Here is a 17,529-nt window from a genome sequence, read left to right on the forward strand (position 1 = left end):
AAGTCATTATCACTGGTGGCTCCCGACCAGGCAGCGGTAGGCATGCGGCAACTACTATTCTACAACCTAGATTTGAAACGTCGTGATTTAATTTGTTTTGTTTTATATCTACGGGACTTTACCGAAAGAACCATCAAGTACACTATTCTACACTCCTACATAAAAAGCAAACGGAGCTTCCTCGTACACAAATGTGCATCTAATGTAAAGTTAATTACATGTGTTATGTTAGCCGACTCTCTGTGTTGTATTGCATTATAATTCTAAGTTTACTAGGTTTGTTTTCTCTTTCATTTGTACCCGATGATGATTGCTTGTGTTGCAATCGAAACGTCGTATGCTTTTAATTAATTTTTTCTTTCTACGTGACTTTACCGAAATAACCAAAGAGTACACGTGTTAATGTTAATTAATATGTTTTCAAATTAATAAAATAGTTTTCAAATTAATTAATATGAACACAATTAATCCATGAATATATTTGAACCTAATGGTGGAAGCCCGGGGTCCCATAAGCCCCCGGCTCTCGCATAAACTGCATTGCGACGTCATTTTATATCTGTTGAAGGCGAACAATACGGAAATCTATTCCTCTCGACGAGCTCTGCATGATGCGCTAATTAAAGTTTCAAAGTTTTGTTTCTTCTGCGCATTCGTCCTCACTGCGCTTGGACGACATGACAACACAATGATCCGCGCCAGGTGGGTCACGGCGTTTGTGTGCGCAGTGGGACGGAGTCGCCAAAAATAAATGAATTAATTAATATTTTGACTTCCGTTTATTCGGGACCCCGGGGTCCCGCCATAAAGTTAATTTAAAATGGGAACTGTATTTTAATATGTAGATCGCTGTTTGCTGGACTGACTTGAAAGAAAATACAAACGACGAGAGAACATTTCGAGCACATATAGCACATGTTAACTTATGCATGCGTGAACACATGCATCTGTGGATCAACACAACACACACCGTGTGTGGTCATCTGCTGAGTGGGTGGTGCAAAGCGTTTAAAATGGACCGGGGATTCGAGATTCACGCACTGTCCTTCGAAGCAAACGGATTGGCAACGGATTGGCATCGGCTTCGTTGAAAGTTCATGCTCGAGCCATGGTAGCAGAAGTCTTTAGTGAACAGAATGTGTAACAATACAAATTTATGTCCTTTAATGTTGCAGAAAAGCGTAAGAGTGTATTAAGATTATTTCCCAGCAGAGCACTGCATTGGGAAGTTTGGCCAATTCCTTATTTCAGGCGCGTTTTGCTTCGAGTGGAGAAAAAACAGAGTGCACACGAGGGGATAACGCCGAATGATCCAGACAGACGGATGTACAGACCCACTTGCTGTACTGCCATCACATGGCAACGGTGCAGCCAGGCAGGAGTGAGAGTCGTATCGCGTGGTGCGTTCTCTCAATGACCCACCTACCCCGCCACCAACGCACCGGGGCACCGCCATCTGCCACCACACCAGGCAAATCTGAACGAATCTGCTCCACAGCGTTCATGGGGCAGCGCACAGGAGCTACAGGGGAAATAGAGTTGGCCGTGCGGTAGCGACAGAGCGAACGGCTCACAATCACAAGGTTTCGAATTCAGATCTGGTTGGGGGTTCATGCAGCCCATCATCAATCGGGGGCCAATAAAATAGATATCCACTTTGTGGAGAAGTCAACAGTGGTTGTTATAAAAATAGAGTTTCCCAAGGCAGAGAAATGTGGAAATGTCACCGCGGGATCAGGGCTGTAAACGGAAGATGAGCACCGTTTCAATGCAAGGATTACTTTGACTACAGCAGTTGTTAAATCTGTGACCGCCAGTCAGAGGAGAACTGATCAGGATATCCCTCCTTTAAAGGCTTTACCAGCATGAGGGCAGGAAGCGTTGTCTCGCCCCCCCCACCCCGCCCCCCACCCCACTCTTGCGTGGGCCTTGTGCTGCACTCAAAGCCAAACTTTATAAAAGGGGGGCGAGTTCGCCTTCAGGAGGTTAATTCTGCAGGCAGCCGCGTGTGTACATGTGTTACAGATCGAAGCGCGTCTGGAAAGCAAAGGCCTATTCGTGCGTCCGCGTTACAAAAACATGAGCCTTATACAAATAATAACAGATCTGGGGAGAAAATGCTGCCTTCCTACCTTTATAACATGCAGGGAAATATTCGATAAATAAACACCCAAGGAACTCTTTTAGGTGTATTGTGTGATCAGACATCGTGACGGGTTTATGGTTTATTTTGTTTAGTCAAGTCAGAACTCAACCAGGATCGTCATATGTGCAAGAATGACCTGGGTCCCTGGAATGACAAAACATAAAAATAGCACACTAAAGCAAATGTAAATAAGACCCTGAATCGTGACAATTAATCCATTAATGGAGAAATTGTTACGTCAATCGTAGACATACAGCCATCTCGTATCACCACAACCCTTACAATCTTTGCGCGGGTAAATGCTCGGAACAGTGAGAAAAACCGGGGGAAACACGGCCCCTCTACTCGCCGATTCCTTGCCACTGAATCTCTAAAAGGATTAATCAGGACAGATGTGGTCTGCATTAGCTGTTGGCAGTACAGCAGAGAAATGAAAGCCCGAAATGATATCCTCGATATCATTTGCTACTTTGCAATTTTAAAATGATGACAGTATCAAATGTTGCCTGTTTAGTTTATTTAAATGTACCTACGTGTATTAGGACTCATTGTTGGCGACGTTATCATGCCTACGACTTGCATTCACGCTGACACTGGCGACGGTCGCGCCGATGGTGCGCGTGGTTCATTATAAACGGTGGAGCTTTCACACGGCCATATGGATTCGGTCTTACCCATTTCACTAGCTTATCAATCATTTTCCAAGCTATCTTAAAAACCACTGAGCCAGCCTTAGTCAACCCTCTGAAGCCCGCTAATACCTTGATCCATACCAACAGCTAGATTAATGGGAAGTCATTAAACATCACACAAGGTTACGTGCTTTGCTTTCCACAGAGGTTACTGGACGTGGCTGAAGATAGCGAGGGAACTTTGATAGTGAATATATTTCTCCATGATGCAAGCCAGATGGCACCAGAGTGGACACCCCTATTTAGAATTACGCCTGACAGTGACCAGAATAATCGAGAGTGGGAAGTTGGCTTTTGATATTTAAACACAATTTTTACTGCTAAAATAACCATGCACGCCGACTGTGTCTACATTAATTAAGAGTGCTGGAGACCAGGTCCATGGTGGAAGTATCATTCTTCATTAGTGCCAGGATCTCTCAGTGCAACTGCTTTACCACTTCCATTCCGGCAAGTTACTCAATAATAATAAATAACTATGATTTCCTTTTAACGTCTGAAAAGAGCACAACTTCTCACGCTTCACCACGCCGGTCAGTTTGGGTTGGTGAAGAGGGGACGGTGGGGGGGGGGGGGGTGTTCAGGACGAGTTCAGATGTCACTCGCCAATCACATCGTGCGTCGATCGGAACCAAACTCAGATAGGCAAGTTCGTATCGCACTGCGCTAACTACCCTGCCACCACTCATCCAGTCCGTACTATATATTCCACGTTAATATATACAAACTTAACGTAGTCTGTGTCTGAAGCTCAAGATGGAGATCATCATGGTTAATGCCACTGGTGCCATCACAATTTCTCACTGCCTGACATTCAAGGGCCACTGCAATTATCCCACCACCCCAAGTCTTCCCTTGGTTGCTGCTTTGCTGCATCCTGCACGCGACACAAACCACACGCTCACTGGTGCTGCTGCTGCTGCTGCAGTGTCCTGCCGACCTCCGCCCCATATCGCGACGGTTTTTCCCCTGTTTTGTTAGGCAGTTCCTAGAAGCTTCCACAGACATCCTATACATCCTCCACCAAGGATGGTGGCTTTGATTCACCAGCTGCCCATACCTGTGATATTGCATTGCCCAAAGTGTCTGGTTCTTTGTTTCATTCATGTAACAATACAGATATAACTCCCAATGTAACACACTCTTCTTACAAAGAGGTTTATGGTGTATCAAACAACAACACCCTACCCTGCTGAAACAGTTCCTGCTTGGCCGACTGTCTGAAGTAAACTGTGCTTTGCTGCCAGGTCTACTGCAACATGGAGTCACAAGGCGGCGGGTGGACCGTCATCCAACACCGAGAAAACGGCGCCACAGACTTCCACCGCCCATGGCAGGAGTACAAGATGGTGAGGAGGTGCCCGCTATCTGTGGCCTGGGCCGCCCAGGGGTGGGAGCAAATTGTCCTGGGCCTACACAGAAGAGGGCTCCACAATGGGCATAATTTTTGTCGGTAATGAATAAGGGAACCCCATGTGGCATTCTGCCCCAGGCCTCCAGCCCAAGTCTCTTGGAAACTTCGTGCGTTCCTGTCTGTGGCCATGCACTATTAATGAGAGGCATCCCGCTGCGTGTGACTCGCGAGCTTCGACTACGTTGAGGACACTTCAAGTGTCCTCCAGGGCAGCGGCTGCAAATCTGCAGACCTGTATGTGTGTATGGATGTTTCGCACCTTACATAGCAAAACGTTGTTTAGACTGTAAACTCAGGCAATCAGCAGATGCAAGAAGTTCACAACACCACGAGTATGGACAGAAGCTTACAGCCAAAGTGGCTGTATACACGGCCTAATACCACGGTGGTACTGAGGTAGTGGTGAGAATTCCACATTCTTGCAGGGGGTGCCCCTCTCCATAAGCAATCTGTTCCAAATGTATTGTAGCATGCATGACAGTGAAACATTAATTCATGGCAACTATGAATGAATTGATCTCTATTAAATACACATTTCAGTAGAGGCCACGACTGGAGACTGCACCTCGGTGAGAAGCGTCGAATGGACATTGGTAGCCTCACCCATTTCTCCCTGGCCTCTTTTAATGCCAGTGTAGGGGTCTTACGGAGGAAATATGTGTCGAGCTGATATGTATGGGATCCAACGGTAAACAAGCACAGTGGGCGGGGCTACGTCAGTGCACGGGCAGGTGCCCTCTACGACGTCCGCGCTTCGGACGTTACGATCCCCCGGGGCCCCACCCCTCAGGGAGGGGGATGTATAAAAGGGGAATGTATCGGGGGGCTAGGGAGAGTTGGGTTAGCTAAGAAGAGAAGACGGAAGACGTCCGAGATAGAGCCCTGGTCTCCCCCTGCTACGCCGTCCTTGTCAGGACCGCGCAGGCTCGAGCCAGTGGCGTGGTGCCAGAGCCAGAGCCGGTGTTGGTCTGGACTCTGAGTACCGGGCCCGACTGACCAGTGTCGGGCCAAGATAGCCTCCCCTAGTCCACGAGAGGAGGACTCTGAGGCAGGCTAGGGTTAGCTAGGAGGTGTGTCCTCAGATAGACGGGTGAGGGGGCCGATACCCCCTCAAGTGTGTATGTCACAACGTTTGTTGTAATAAACCTCAGTGTGCCTCAACCCCGGGTGTCGACCTGTATTCGACGGTACTACACCAGTAAGGGCAATATAATGACAACATATACATTATTAGACTGTTAGCAAACAAAATATGTACAAATTATAGCAGTTAAAGCACACATGAGGTAATAACTTAATAATGGTTACACGTAGGCACTTAGAGGCACGAGAGTGGGCAAGATTAAATATTGTTTACGTGTGCGAGCAATGCCTGGGCCATCTGCATGTATTAGGCTGTGAGCATTTTAAGTCAAATTATATACCGTGCACTTTGCGATAATACAATCGTTGCCTCATGCCGTTACGCCCAAAGCAAAAGGACCTGTGATGAAGCCAAATATACTTGTCTGGGTGAACGGGTCATGATACATGTGTGGAGGTGATCACATATACAGCGGCAATGTAAGATTACAGCACACAGTGGAAAGTCATAATATAACCATGACTAAATGGCAAAAACTCAGTCACCTTGAATGCTCCTGATTTCGTCAGACCTGAAGCTAAGCAAGGTTGAGCGTGCTTAATGAAGTGGTTAGGAGACTGAGTAAACACGGTAGGCTTTGGCCAAAAGGTCACCAGGAGATAGCAGTAGATCAATAGATTCTTGAATCTATCCCTGTGGTGACGAGAGTATTGCCTTTTGTATTCCGGGTACGCCGGTGTCCTCCTAAACACATATTCATTGAATTGGTCAAACGTCTCAGTGTAGCCAAAACATACATTTCCATGGATAAAATAAGGGTATTTTCAACAATTAATTGTTTTATCTATTTGTCAATCCACTGCTGAGACAAAAATTCTCTATTCCTGATCTAACAGAGGGGTTGTTTGACCATACTTCACCATAAGGGTCAGTGCAAGCTGATGACGGGAACGAGGCTAATTTGGAAACCGCCCGTTACCAGTGTTAGCCATGGACATGGATAGATTCCAGCGCAGAAGACAAACTACTTAGCCACTGCTCTCGATATTTTTTTATTCTTATCTTCTATGCATGCATATGACTAGGCCACAACCTGTCCACCGTGAACTCCTCGCGTGAATTGAGCAGTAACAGACTACAGAGCCTCATAAGTGATAAGACGCAACCCCAAGCCACCTGCTCCAAGCATCTGGGAAGTGGAAAGCCAAACAAATGTACCCGCATGCCAGACGTGCTTTTGATGTGATTTCCATTTTATTTCTTTCTCTTTATTCATGTCCACTTGAAGTCAAAATGTATTGCTTCGCAAACGGGCATCGGAGCATTGTTCATCTCTGTTGGTGGCCCTGAGCCAAGAGTGAAAATTCCACATTCCTATGATGGGAGTCAGTTCCTCCAGAGGGTGACCACTGTTGACACAACATGAGTGCTCATTCTATCAATTCTGGAGGAATGAAGGGCTGAGCGAGTCCCCAAACTTGGTTGGATCTCGGAGCCTTCTGAATGAATCGGGTGGTCTAACCACAACGCTATATGCCTGGGAATGTTGGCATTGCTCAAAAGGAAATGGTCATGTGCCATTCGAACCACCAGTGACCTCAGTAGGAACACTGTGTGACCTGCAGTAATTCCGCCGGAGGACACCGAATCTCCGGGAAACTAACTCGAGGCAGCCCGTCATGTACAATGAAAGTTAATTGAATCTGAAAAGCATCGAGCTTCCCTATTAATGAATGAAAATCCATACGGTTTTCAGTCAAGAAAGATTAATCACACAGTTTCTTTTTTTCCCTTACAAAAATGACACAGCAAAAATAAAGCAAGCTGACAACTAACAGAGTAAATTAAACAATGGATGATGAAAATCAACCATTGTTTTTCACAAACATTTTTTACTGATCACGTACATTCCCGTGAAATGTGTTCCATGTGCAATGCACAAGCAATTGGGCTCCGTTCCACAGTACAAAAACATACACTTTGTACCTCCGCTGTGACAAACGTTCTGGACAGGTTGATAAAACAGCACACAATGTAAACCAGAAACACATATCTGCTAATTGTCCCACTTTCATGTGTCTCTTATTTATGCCTCCCCAGGACTTTTTCATTATAATCACGAAAATATACAGCAATTTGTCAGCTATCAGTTCCGTCATTTATTAAGAACTTATGTGTAAACCCCATCAGAACGAGCTCTCGGAGGGATCGGTGGAAGTTTGTTTGTCTCACCCCTGTCCGGTTGGCGGGAGGGAAGAAACGCTGGGAGAAAGGGAAAGGGGGGCATTCTGTGGGATCAGCAGAGAGGTGTCCTGGTATGTGCGGCGGCCATGATTGTTTCCACACAGGCTCACATTTGTTATGCTGGGCTACGATAACCTCGCACTTACAATCCATTATATCACATCGGGCTTAACGGACTGCAGATATTACGTGAACGCCAAGACAGCTGAGTGAAATAGCGTCGTCTCCAAGGTAGCCGAGATTTGACAATGATAATCTGCATTAAATTTTACAGCAGAAAACTAGCGCCACTTTTTGCCAGTGAATTTCAATATATGATGGTAATTGTTTTTAGACAAAAATTGCTTTTTGTGAAGCAAGTTTGATCACCAGTATTCCACGAGCCAAGCCAGGAACCGCTGATGGTGAGCGGTGTGTGAGAGCCCAGCTGAAGGGCTCCTTAATTTAACGCGAGTAGAGGAGATAAAACATTTGCAGATGTTGGAATTAATTGAAATATTTGGGCTGGCAATGCGTTTTAAACAGAGCCATAGCATAAGGTATGGAGGAAATAACGTCCAATAATAAACAGCAATGGATGAAAAAATATTCATTTAAATTACGGTGCACGCAACAAAATAATTCTCACGCGCTTGCCGGGGTACAGACACGTTGTGGATACGAGGTTCCTCGCTGCAACACTCTGGCAGGACAGCGCCAGCGAGAACGCTCTTGGCCAGAGGCCCATCAGTGGAAACTGCTCTGGTTTTCTGGGCCCAGTTCATCTTTCTTCCGCAAGACTTACAAGCGTTTAAGCAGGTGCTGCATAATAGCTGTTTGCACAAGTGTTTAGTGGCCTCTCGCGCTGTCGCAGCATGTAGCCTGACCCCCGGAGCACGCCTGGGTCGGTGCATTCACCTCCCCCAGAGGGCGCTTTCCGAGCTATACTTTTTCACGGTCGCCTTGCCAGTTCCCTCCACGTGCGCAACAGAGTAAAGACGTTGCGGTTTTACTTTTTTGCGTCTGGCGCACAGGGCTTTGGCGACGTGGCGGCAGAGCACTGGATGGGCAACCAGCACGTGTACTACCTGTCGCACCAGCAGCACTTTGTGCTGAGGGTGGAGCTGCGCGACTGGGAGGGCAACGTCGCCTTCTCGCAGTACGAGCGCTTCTACATCAGCAGCGAGAAGCTCAACTACAGGTCGGTCAAAGGCGTCCAGGAGATTGCCGCTCAAGTGAGCATTGAGCCGTGGGTGCTCAACTCACGTTTACAGCCCCCCTGAGCCAGGGGTGGGAATTCATAATTTCTGTGGCGGGGGCCAGAGCAGCGAGAAGCTGATGGACAGGTCGGTGCAGGAGGACTGGCGGAAACAATCGCTGCAATTATAAACCGCTCACATGCGGCACACCAAATATCACGTACCGAACAAATATGAAAGAATAAGTGGAGAAGGTCTGTACGAGTCTGCCAGCTCATACGAACATGGGGCAACTTCTCAGTGGCCTTGCGCCAATGAGAAAACCCACGTGCGTGTGTGTGTGTGTGTGCGAAAGGGAAATACTCCATCCCATTCAGACGGAACAGGTGGAGTCCAAATTTTTGCTGTGACGCTTCCTCCTGGCGAGCCTGGGTATGACACCTTGACCCCCACGGGAAGGGAGTTTCATAACATTTGTTCGATCCACCAACCCTCGCTGCCTCCACAGTGCGGGATCACAGGCATGCATAGCCACCACCACCATCTGGCTAAATACCCAACTATCCACGTTGAGTCAACTGGTGAAACCATTCGTAGCAGAGTCTGTACTAGGCGGGACTGACAGTTTCGAGATGCGAGATTTATCAGACGGAACGCTACACATCGCTCTGTTCTTTTGCAATGTAAACTTGTACTTCCAAGACCGGAACAAAATAAACTTCCATTCTGCTATTCAAGTAGTCGATGAAAAGTTTAAAATATTTCATGTAACCTCTGTTTACTCAACACTCAGCCTAATGTAAATATTAAGGCTAAATATTAAGAACACCTTTCACAGGACCGTTGAAAGTAGGATAAGCCTTTGAAAATGAATTAACACGTGACGAGCGTTAGATTATTTTCCATTTTTCGGCAGCTGGACTCGGAGCGTGAAACGCATGACTGCACTTCGTTTAAGATCACATTACACCCCACACACGAGCGCACAGGCCATGCAAGTACACACCGTGTGGACGCTTAGCACGGTAAGCTACGTGCGATGTGAAAGAAGTTCAACATACATACACACATACGTTCCTGAAATGCCCTCCTACCTCGGTGCACGCGGCAGTACAAATATGTCCCTCACAGTGAGGTTGATGGGCAGGTCGAGTGTGGTGGGGCAAAGTGTGAGTGTTCCTACCTCTCCCAGGATGACTGCCAGCATGGAGGAGGATGCCAAATGCCCTCTGGAGCTCCCTCTGGCAGGGGCCCCTTCCGCCAGTAGTGGCGTGAGCAGGCCGTTGCAGGGCTCCACCTTCACCTGTTTACCTTTTACATACTCTGTACGTATACTGTACCGTATATGGTAAATACGATCTGTTCAGAAATGATAGATTAGTTACATAAAACACTATAGCCGTTGCAGCTAACGATAAACACAAAAAAAGAATGGTAATTTGAAGATTTGAAGAACACGTGCCGGAAGAATTCGGCGAGGCCTCTACCATTCAAGAGCGCGCGCTTGACCCAATGCCCCGAGGAGCAGCTGTGATGTCCCCACGGCCACTAAGAAAACACCGCGAACAGCGCCGCGGCCGCCAATGCGGCGGTGTCAGCTCCCATGCCGAGCAGCCCCCGTCCCTAATCACCGCCGCCCAGCACAGGCGCAGACGCCGCCACAGCCGCTGGTGATTTCTGCACAGCTGGGATTCGGCGCGGTTTTATAAATCTGAAAGAATCTCAAATACGAAATGTAAGCTTAGCCAGGCACCTTCAAACCGAGCAAGCCTGCCAATCAAAGACAACTGTCAAAGTCAGACGTATCTGAGGAATGCATATGTATATATTTGGAGTTTGCCTGTCTCTCTCCCCGTGGTCGCGTGGATTCTTTTCTCTAGGTCCTCCGATTTTTCCCTCCACATTTAGAAACATGCGTTTAGACTATTTTGCATGTTTTGCTGCAAAAATGTCCAAATAACAAGCCAATTGTTGAGCTATCAGTTGTGGCCAGGTAGCTTTTGAAAAAAAAAATGAATACCTCAGTGGGCTTGTGTGGTAGGAAGGGGATGATTTCGTTTAATTTGTATGTGTTTGGGTGATTTGTTTACATTTCTTACACGTTGCACTCCTATCGTGTTTTTGTGTTGTTTGTTGTTGTTGTTGTAACGTTCTTACCCCGTGCCCCGACTGGACATCTGTGAAAAAGAGCTTGATAGCTCATCGGATTCCTCCAATGTAAATAAATGTTCTGATTCTGAAATATGCATGCATGCGTACGTGTTCAATTGGCCACATGCTTAGAGTGTTTTTAGCTGGTGGCTAGATTTCCGTTCTCTTTATATACACACGCACCCTCTGCTGAGACCCATGCGTCGCTGTGATACTGTTTGAGTGAGGCTGTTTTGTCTGATAATTACCATTCACTATCAATGTGGAAAATTTGAACTCCTGCTATAACGATGGTTGGTTTCTCTCTGTGTCATTGATCTCTGGGTATTTTAACAGCCTACTCATTGATGTTGAGGCGTTAGTGTCAGGGAATGTTGACCAGGAGGAAGGTAATGATAACGATGGGTGTTAAATGTGGGGGAGGGGGGGGGCATGCAATGCATCAGAATGCTGTGCGAGTCTTTTGAGAATATACAAATTTTTCCCAAAAGCCCCCAATAACACGCTTCATTTTAAAAGATAGCTTACAGGTTGAATTATATCAATTCGATTCCTAACATAATAAAAAGTCCTGAGTGGTTCTTATTTCTGTTGGAGAAAGCTTTCATGGCAATTCAACATTGCATTGACGAAAAATATTTAAGAACAAATTTCTACATCATGAGGCCTCCTTTGCCAGTACCAAAGTATACTAATAATATACTAATAGGGGTATTTCCCTTTTTTATGGCGACAGAAAAAAGGGGAATGAAGTACCTCATGATGTAGGTGCTTACCCCGAGTCCACATTACACTGACAGTGCGTTGTCTTTGAACTGTGCGCCTTTTGGCGTCATCTGATCGAACACCATATGAGACTAGGCTCCAAAGAAAGCTGTCTCTGGTGTGGACCAATCAGTTTCAAGGACAAGGCATAAATTATCAGTGTTGTTTTTTGTTTGCATTCTGATTGCAAGTATTGTGGTTAATGCAAACATTATTCCTTGCAAAAGGTTTTAGTTTTGTCACCCAAAAAAAGTGGAAAACCCTATTATTAACAAATTTCGAATTTGAAATGATAAAGAATAACAATTAAAGATAACTGCATGGCAGAAAAAAGAGATTAATCAGAGGTGCAGTTAAAATACCCTTCAACTTAACACCTTCAAAGCAAAAGGGTTTTAACTTTTACATGTTCCTAATTTTCCATATTTATGTAAACCATTAGAAGGATATGATTTAAACAGCACGTGTATATAATTATGTTTAACAGGTATTCTTACAACAAACCCGTAGGCATTTATATTTTGCTTATGCACGTGTCACATAATCCTTTTTTGGCTACAGCGATGCTTTTGCAGTCATTAATACTTGAGTAATTGTGTGATTGTTTTAGAGAACGTTTCAAGGTCTGGCATTGCATGAGAGCAATCTGGCTCCAGTTCAAGCTGCTACTCGTGTCAAAGTTGAGGTGTCTGTTTCCCAGGCATGACACAACCTCTGCCTTTCGGAGCAAAGAAACTTCCATAAAACCGAACGCAGTGCTACGCAAGCTGCCATTTGACAGGCAACCACAGTGACAACACTACAAGTGCGGCTGTTGGGATGAAATGCCTGTAACGAGGTTGTATTACTGAAAATAAAAGAGGGTAATTGTCCTCAGCTGTCCCACAAAGTAGTCGAGACCTGAACTATCAATTACCCTGGCCCCGTCATGGGAAGTGAGGCGCAAAAGCAGCCAGTGCGGGCAAACACAGCTACCCAATCTCCTGCACTGGCACTGTGATAGCAACGTGACTGCACTTTGGCTTTTGTAACAAAAACTTCAAATGATCTGCTTCCACATAAGTTTATCAGGTAACTATTGCAATTGAGACTATCCTGGTCTCTTGGGTTCTCACCTGGTTAAATAAAATAAACTATAAACTTATTTTCAAAGGCTGCCTTAAGCCGTGTCATTCGTTTCACGATTGCCAGAACAAATTTTCAGTAATATGTCTTGATATTTCCTGGAGTAATGCAACGTTTTAAGATATATCTTGAGATAACTGTTTAGTTTAGATGTTATATAGCCAACCAGATGTTTTGTAAAGTAATAAAATTGTTAAGAAAAGAATGTCTATAATGATGACTCTGAACTATACACACACAGAGCACACAGTCGAACCAGCACACACCAATAGAGAGAACATTCTGGATCTAACCCACACCGGCAAGTGAAGAGAGGCCTGTTGTTTACAGAGCTACGCCACGGCACGTTCTCTTTGACTTTGATTCAGGATCTACGTTAAAGGCTACACGGGCACAGCCGGCAAGTACAGCAGCTTTGCGCAGTCCGGCATCGACTTCAGCACCAAAGACATGGACAACGACAACTGCGCTTGCAAGTGTGCACAGATGGCAACAGGAGGTGAGATGCTCCAAGTACAGCCAACATCCAAACGTAGACTTCCCAGCTTGGACCGCTGCATTCAACACCTCTTATTATTCTTCTTCTCAAGATTTCACCACACACTACTCACTGCGGGCATATTGAGGGGTCGATGCCTGCGGTAGTAGTGCGCGGCGAAATCTCGAGAGCGTAAATGTTCAACGAGTGGCCCGAACCAGAGCCACGAGCGGCTACGACAACTCACGCATCTTAAACTTCACCCAGCAGCACCCGACGCGCAGCTCGCCGACAGGAAACGCGAGCGCCTCACAGTGCCCGCCCTAACCAGTACCACACTCAGTGGTTCGGTGCGTGAGGCTAAAAGCAACTGCGGTAAAGAATGTTCCTCGCTTTTCCTCCCTCCAGTCACGCTAATGCATCAACCACATCTATAACACCAAGCCACGATTAAAAATAACACACTGCTCACCGCAATGAGAACATCCTCCTGGCTATACGCGGTGGCGGCACGTGGCTGCAGTTTTGTGGGACACTTCCCTGCAGGTTCCCCAGTTTCAGGTAACTCATGCGGGAGGAGAAATGGAATGGTTGGTATGTCACACCAAAGCATTCATTAAAGCAGACCGTAGGTGTGTTACAATTTTTTCCCTCTCATTCCCAACATTCAATGAATCAATCTGAATGATTCTTTGGGTCTTTCGATAAAGTCACGTAGATAGGTTCAAAGAAAATAACTAAAAACTACGCCGTTTCGATCGCAACGCCTATTTATAAATAGGTTGCCTTGAGAAGCTAACCCCCTTTTCCTGATGACAACCGCTTGTGTTGCGATCGAAACGTCGTAGTTTTTTGTTATTTTCTTTGAACCTATCTACGTGACTTTTCCTGAAAGACCCAAAGAATATGAATTCCTGCAGTCACGAAAGCTTTAAGTCAAGATTCGATCTGAATGAGTCATCTGAAATTGGAAAAATTGACGCAGCGTTTCGGCCCCATCAAGATTGAGCCACCAACTGGATTGAAGATAACTCCCCAGCTAAAAAACAAAGCACTTAGTCAAGGGGCACATTCTCTGTTCTTGTGCACGATTCTCTCTCCAGCGCAATACGGGAAAACCCGATGTAACACGAGCAAACAAATTAACGTACGAGGATTAATGAAAGAAGTCAAATTAATATAATTTGGTGATCACACGCAGAGCAGTGCTACACGACCATGGCCAGGTCCCAGGTATCCAGTGGCCGGACGCAGCCCCCAGCCCCCTGCCCCCAGCCACCAGCCCCCAGCCCTGCCCTGTCCGTGGCTCGCAGAGCAGCAGCAGCAGCAGCAGACAACAGTCAGACCCCACCCTCTCAACCCCAGCAGTTACGCGTGTGCAGTTGGACAGTCACAGAGACAAATACATGGAAACACTCAGAGACACATACACAGACCTGAAAACACACAGACACATGCATTTTATATTACGTGGGTAAGCAGCCTATAACATGGGCGTTATTCATGTCCCCCGAAGCTCGCGTTATAGTGGCCTTTTACTGCAACGACTTCCAACCACCAAGTGGTAACCATCAGGTGGTAGTCATTTTATTGACCCTAGAGGGATGATGGCCTTAGGCGACCCTGATGTATTTACACATGCACACTATATGTTAACATATGCATTACGGACAGACGCACAAACTTACAGATATACAGAGATGCCATTGACGTGATTTGTATATGTACCCTATACAGTGTAACAAATACATGCATCATCACGTTCGCCTCATTTGCGCGGAGTCTCAACCCTGCATGTGGCAATATCCTCCAGGCTGGTGGTTTGATGCATGTGGCCCCTCCAACCTCAACGGCATGTACTACACGGCCGGGCAGAACACCGGCAAGTTCAACGGCATCAAGTGGCATTACTGGAAGGGCTCGAGCTACTCTCTGCGATCCACCACCATGATGATCCGACCGGTGGACTTTGGAGTGTGACGTCCGCCAAAGGGACCCGATGAGACGCATTCCCTTCTGCTGGAACGCGGCAGCCGGGACGGAAGCCAGAGACGGACTTCCGGGCGGCGTCACCGCTCACGTTGGGAATGCCGAGAGCCACGAACTGCAAACCAAAACCTTCCACACCTCCCCCACATGCCGGCAGCGTATGGCTCCGTGCCACTGAGGATTCTCAATGAGATGAAGGTGAAGCTGACGACAAAACGAACGCTTTGTTTCTGTACAGACCGCTGTGTTGTAATTACGTATTTTGCACCGCGTTATTACTCGAATAGAAAACGTCGCATACCCTCCTATTCTTATTATTTTATGTTTTAAATTAGTTTTGACAAAATTGATATTGTAACCATGAGTAGGAAAGATGGGGTACGAGGCATCGATGCCACACAAGAGAAAAAAAAACTACTTCGCTGACATGTTCATTGCTGATTTGAAGCTTTCGTAACCGCAGGAATCCATACTCTTTGGTTCTTTCGGTAAAGTCACGTAGGTACAAAATTAATAGATCACGACGTTTCGATCGAAACCGAAAGAACCAAAGAGTATGTTCATTGCTATTCGTTTCCTTTATACGTTTTAACTTCCTTGTAGAGTAAAGTGTTGTTGACCAGCATCTAAGACTGACCCCGTGAGACAGCACGTTTCACTTTCCCCACCGCGCAGCCATACCTCTGATGTCCAAATGACTACAGTCATAGTTTGTATGAATATTCCCATACTGAACTATATATTTAAACATTGAGAAAACTCTTTATGAGCAAAACGATAAGAAAAATATAGCAAGAGCCAACAATCAGACATGAAGAGATATATGATACGCAGGATATTTTGAGAAAAAAAATCAAGATCCTTTGTGGGTTTCTGACTGCAAAGTGAAAACATTGAGATCACTCCACTGCACACTTACTGGACATTTTAATATGGTGTTGTCGGAGTGCATTTAGCTATAAATTTTGCTAAACCGTAGTCTTATTATTTAATTGTGTTAAAAAGCGATTAAAACTCTCACCACATGTACGTTGTTGTTGCTAAACTTTGTTGAATACTCCACAATGTGTTTTTATGATCGAAAAAAATGTTTAACGTTTTTTGTAAAATATGACAATAAAATAAAGCAGGGCCAATTTTGTAGCTTGTGCAGACCGGTCTTTGCTCTCTGAAATACATATTCCTTTAAATACTAATTTACTTAGGAATCAGAATCATTATTTCGACTGGAGGAATCTGATGAGCTATGAAGCTCTTTTTCACAGATGTGCAGGAGGGGCTGTGTAGGAAACCGACACCAACTCCAAAGACTCTTTTTTTTATCGGAGTGTCCTGCATTGGGATGTTTGGCCAATACCAGTTACAGGGTTGTTTGCCTTTAGCTATGAGAGGAATCCAGAGAAGCCAGAGGAAACCATGCCACACATGTGGAGAACATACAAACTCCAGAGAGAAAGGGGTCCGAATCAGCAAACGAACCCAGGTTCTTCTTGCAATGAGGTATGAGTGTGACCACTGCACCATCCGGCCATCCAAATCCAGTGTCAACACTTACCTGCGCAAGTTTAAACAATTCCTACAAAATGACTTTAAACCGTACCATGTGAAGAGTCTGAATAAGAAAGGGCTCTTGGCCTTGAGTTGTGCACGCAGATCCTGTTGTTATTCACGACCCCTTGAGGGTATTTCATAAATCACGCGGGGTATTACAATACATCTGAGCATTATATAACTGCTCAACATGGCAAAAGGAACTTAGTAAGTGAGTGTTCTCCTTCCTGTCCACTCGCATAAAACGCCAAGGTCCAGTCGCCCCTGGCCCCGTCCGTAAAATACTTCTTCGAAAAACTCTCGCATCATCTTCCCTTCACCGACATTTGCGTGGACATCACACAGCTGTAGGCCACAATGATTTACCCATTCCCTCTTTCACTGTAAAAGTAAGAAATTGGCATCTGATAACATTCCAGTTATTACCGGTTTGCACGGCTCGGATTCAGAGATTTGCAAGCAACACATTCTCATGAATAACCCTGTCATAACATGAAAACGCGTGTCACTTACTTGAGCAGCAGGGAACGTGTCGGTCATCTCGTAAGGCTCCTCCTCAAGCCAATGTCCACACTCCGCTGACTCCAACACCTGGCGCAGAGCACAGCAGTGAAGAGAAGCTGACAAGACTGTGCAACACAACAAGTTCAGAAATGGTCATTCACAAGCACAACTTAAACCTCACCACCTACTCAAGCCATGCGGTCTCATC

The 17,529-nt window shown here is 45.8% G+C and overlaps 2 protein-coding genes across 5 annotated transcripts in view; one reads left to right on the forward strand and one right to left on the reverse strand.

Moving 5' to 3' along the window:
• LOC144718601 (angiopoietin-2-like) overlaps positions 1-16,403 on the forward strand; it is a 52,226-nt gene extending 35,823 nt beyond the window's left edge. For both annotated transcript variants that reach the window (XM_078593981.1, XM_078593980.1), the window contains exons 7-10: positions 4,086-4,187; positions 8,594-8,760; positions 13,168-13,298; positions 15,091-16,403. In XM_078593981.1, coding sequence (XP_078450107.1) covers positions 4,086-4,187; positions 8,594-8,760; positions 13,168-13,298; positions 15,091-15,257 — 567 coding nt within the window. In that variant the 3' untranslated portion in view covers positions 15,258-16,403. The remainder of the gene's footprint in view (positions 1-4,085; positions 4,188-8,593; positions 8,761-13,167; positions 13,299-15,090) is intronic.
• The window catches only part of MCPH1 (microcephalin 1), a 109,222-nt gene that overhangs the window by 71,691 nt on the left and 20,002 nt on the right, over positions 1-17,529 (reverse strand). For all 3 annotated transcript variants that reach the window (XM_078593978.1, XM_078593977.1, XM_078593979.1), the window contains exon 15: positions 17,331-17,408. In XM_078593978.1, coding sequence (XP_078450104.1) covers positions 17,331-17,408 — 78 coding nt within the window. The remainder of the gene's footprint in view (positions 1-17,330; positions 17,409-17,529) is intronic.

Source organism: Lampetra planeri, chromosome 5, assembly GCF_965212315.1.
Source record: "Lampetra planeri chromosome 5, kcLamPlan1.2.h2, whole genome shotgun sequence".
Classification (NCBI taxonomy): domain Eukaryota; kingdom Metazoa; phylum Chordata; class Hyperoartia; order Petromyzontiformes; family Petromyzontidae; genus Lampetra; species Lampetra planeri.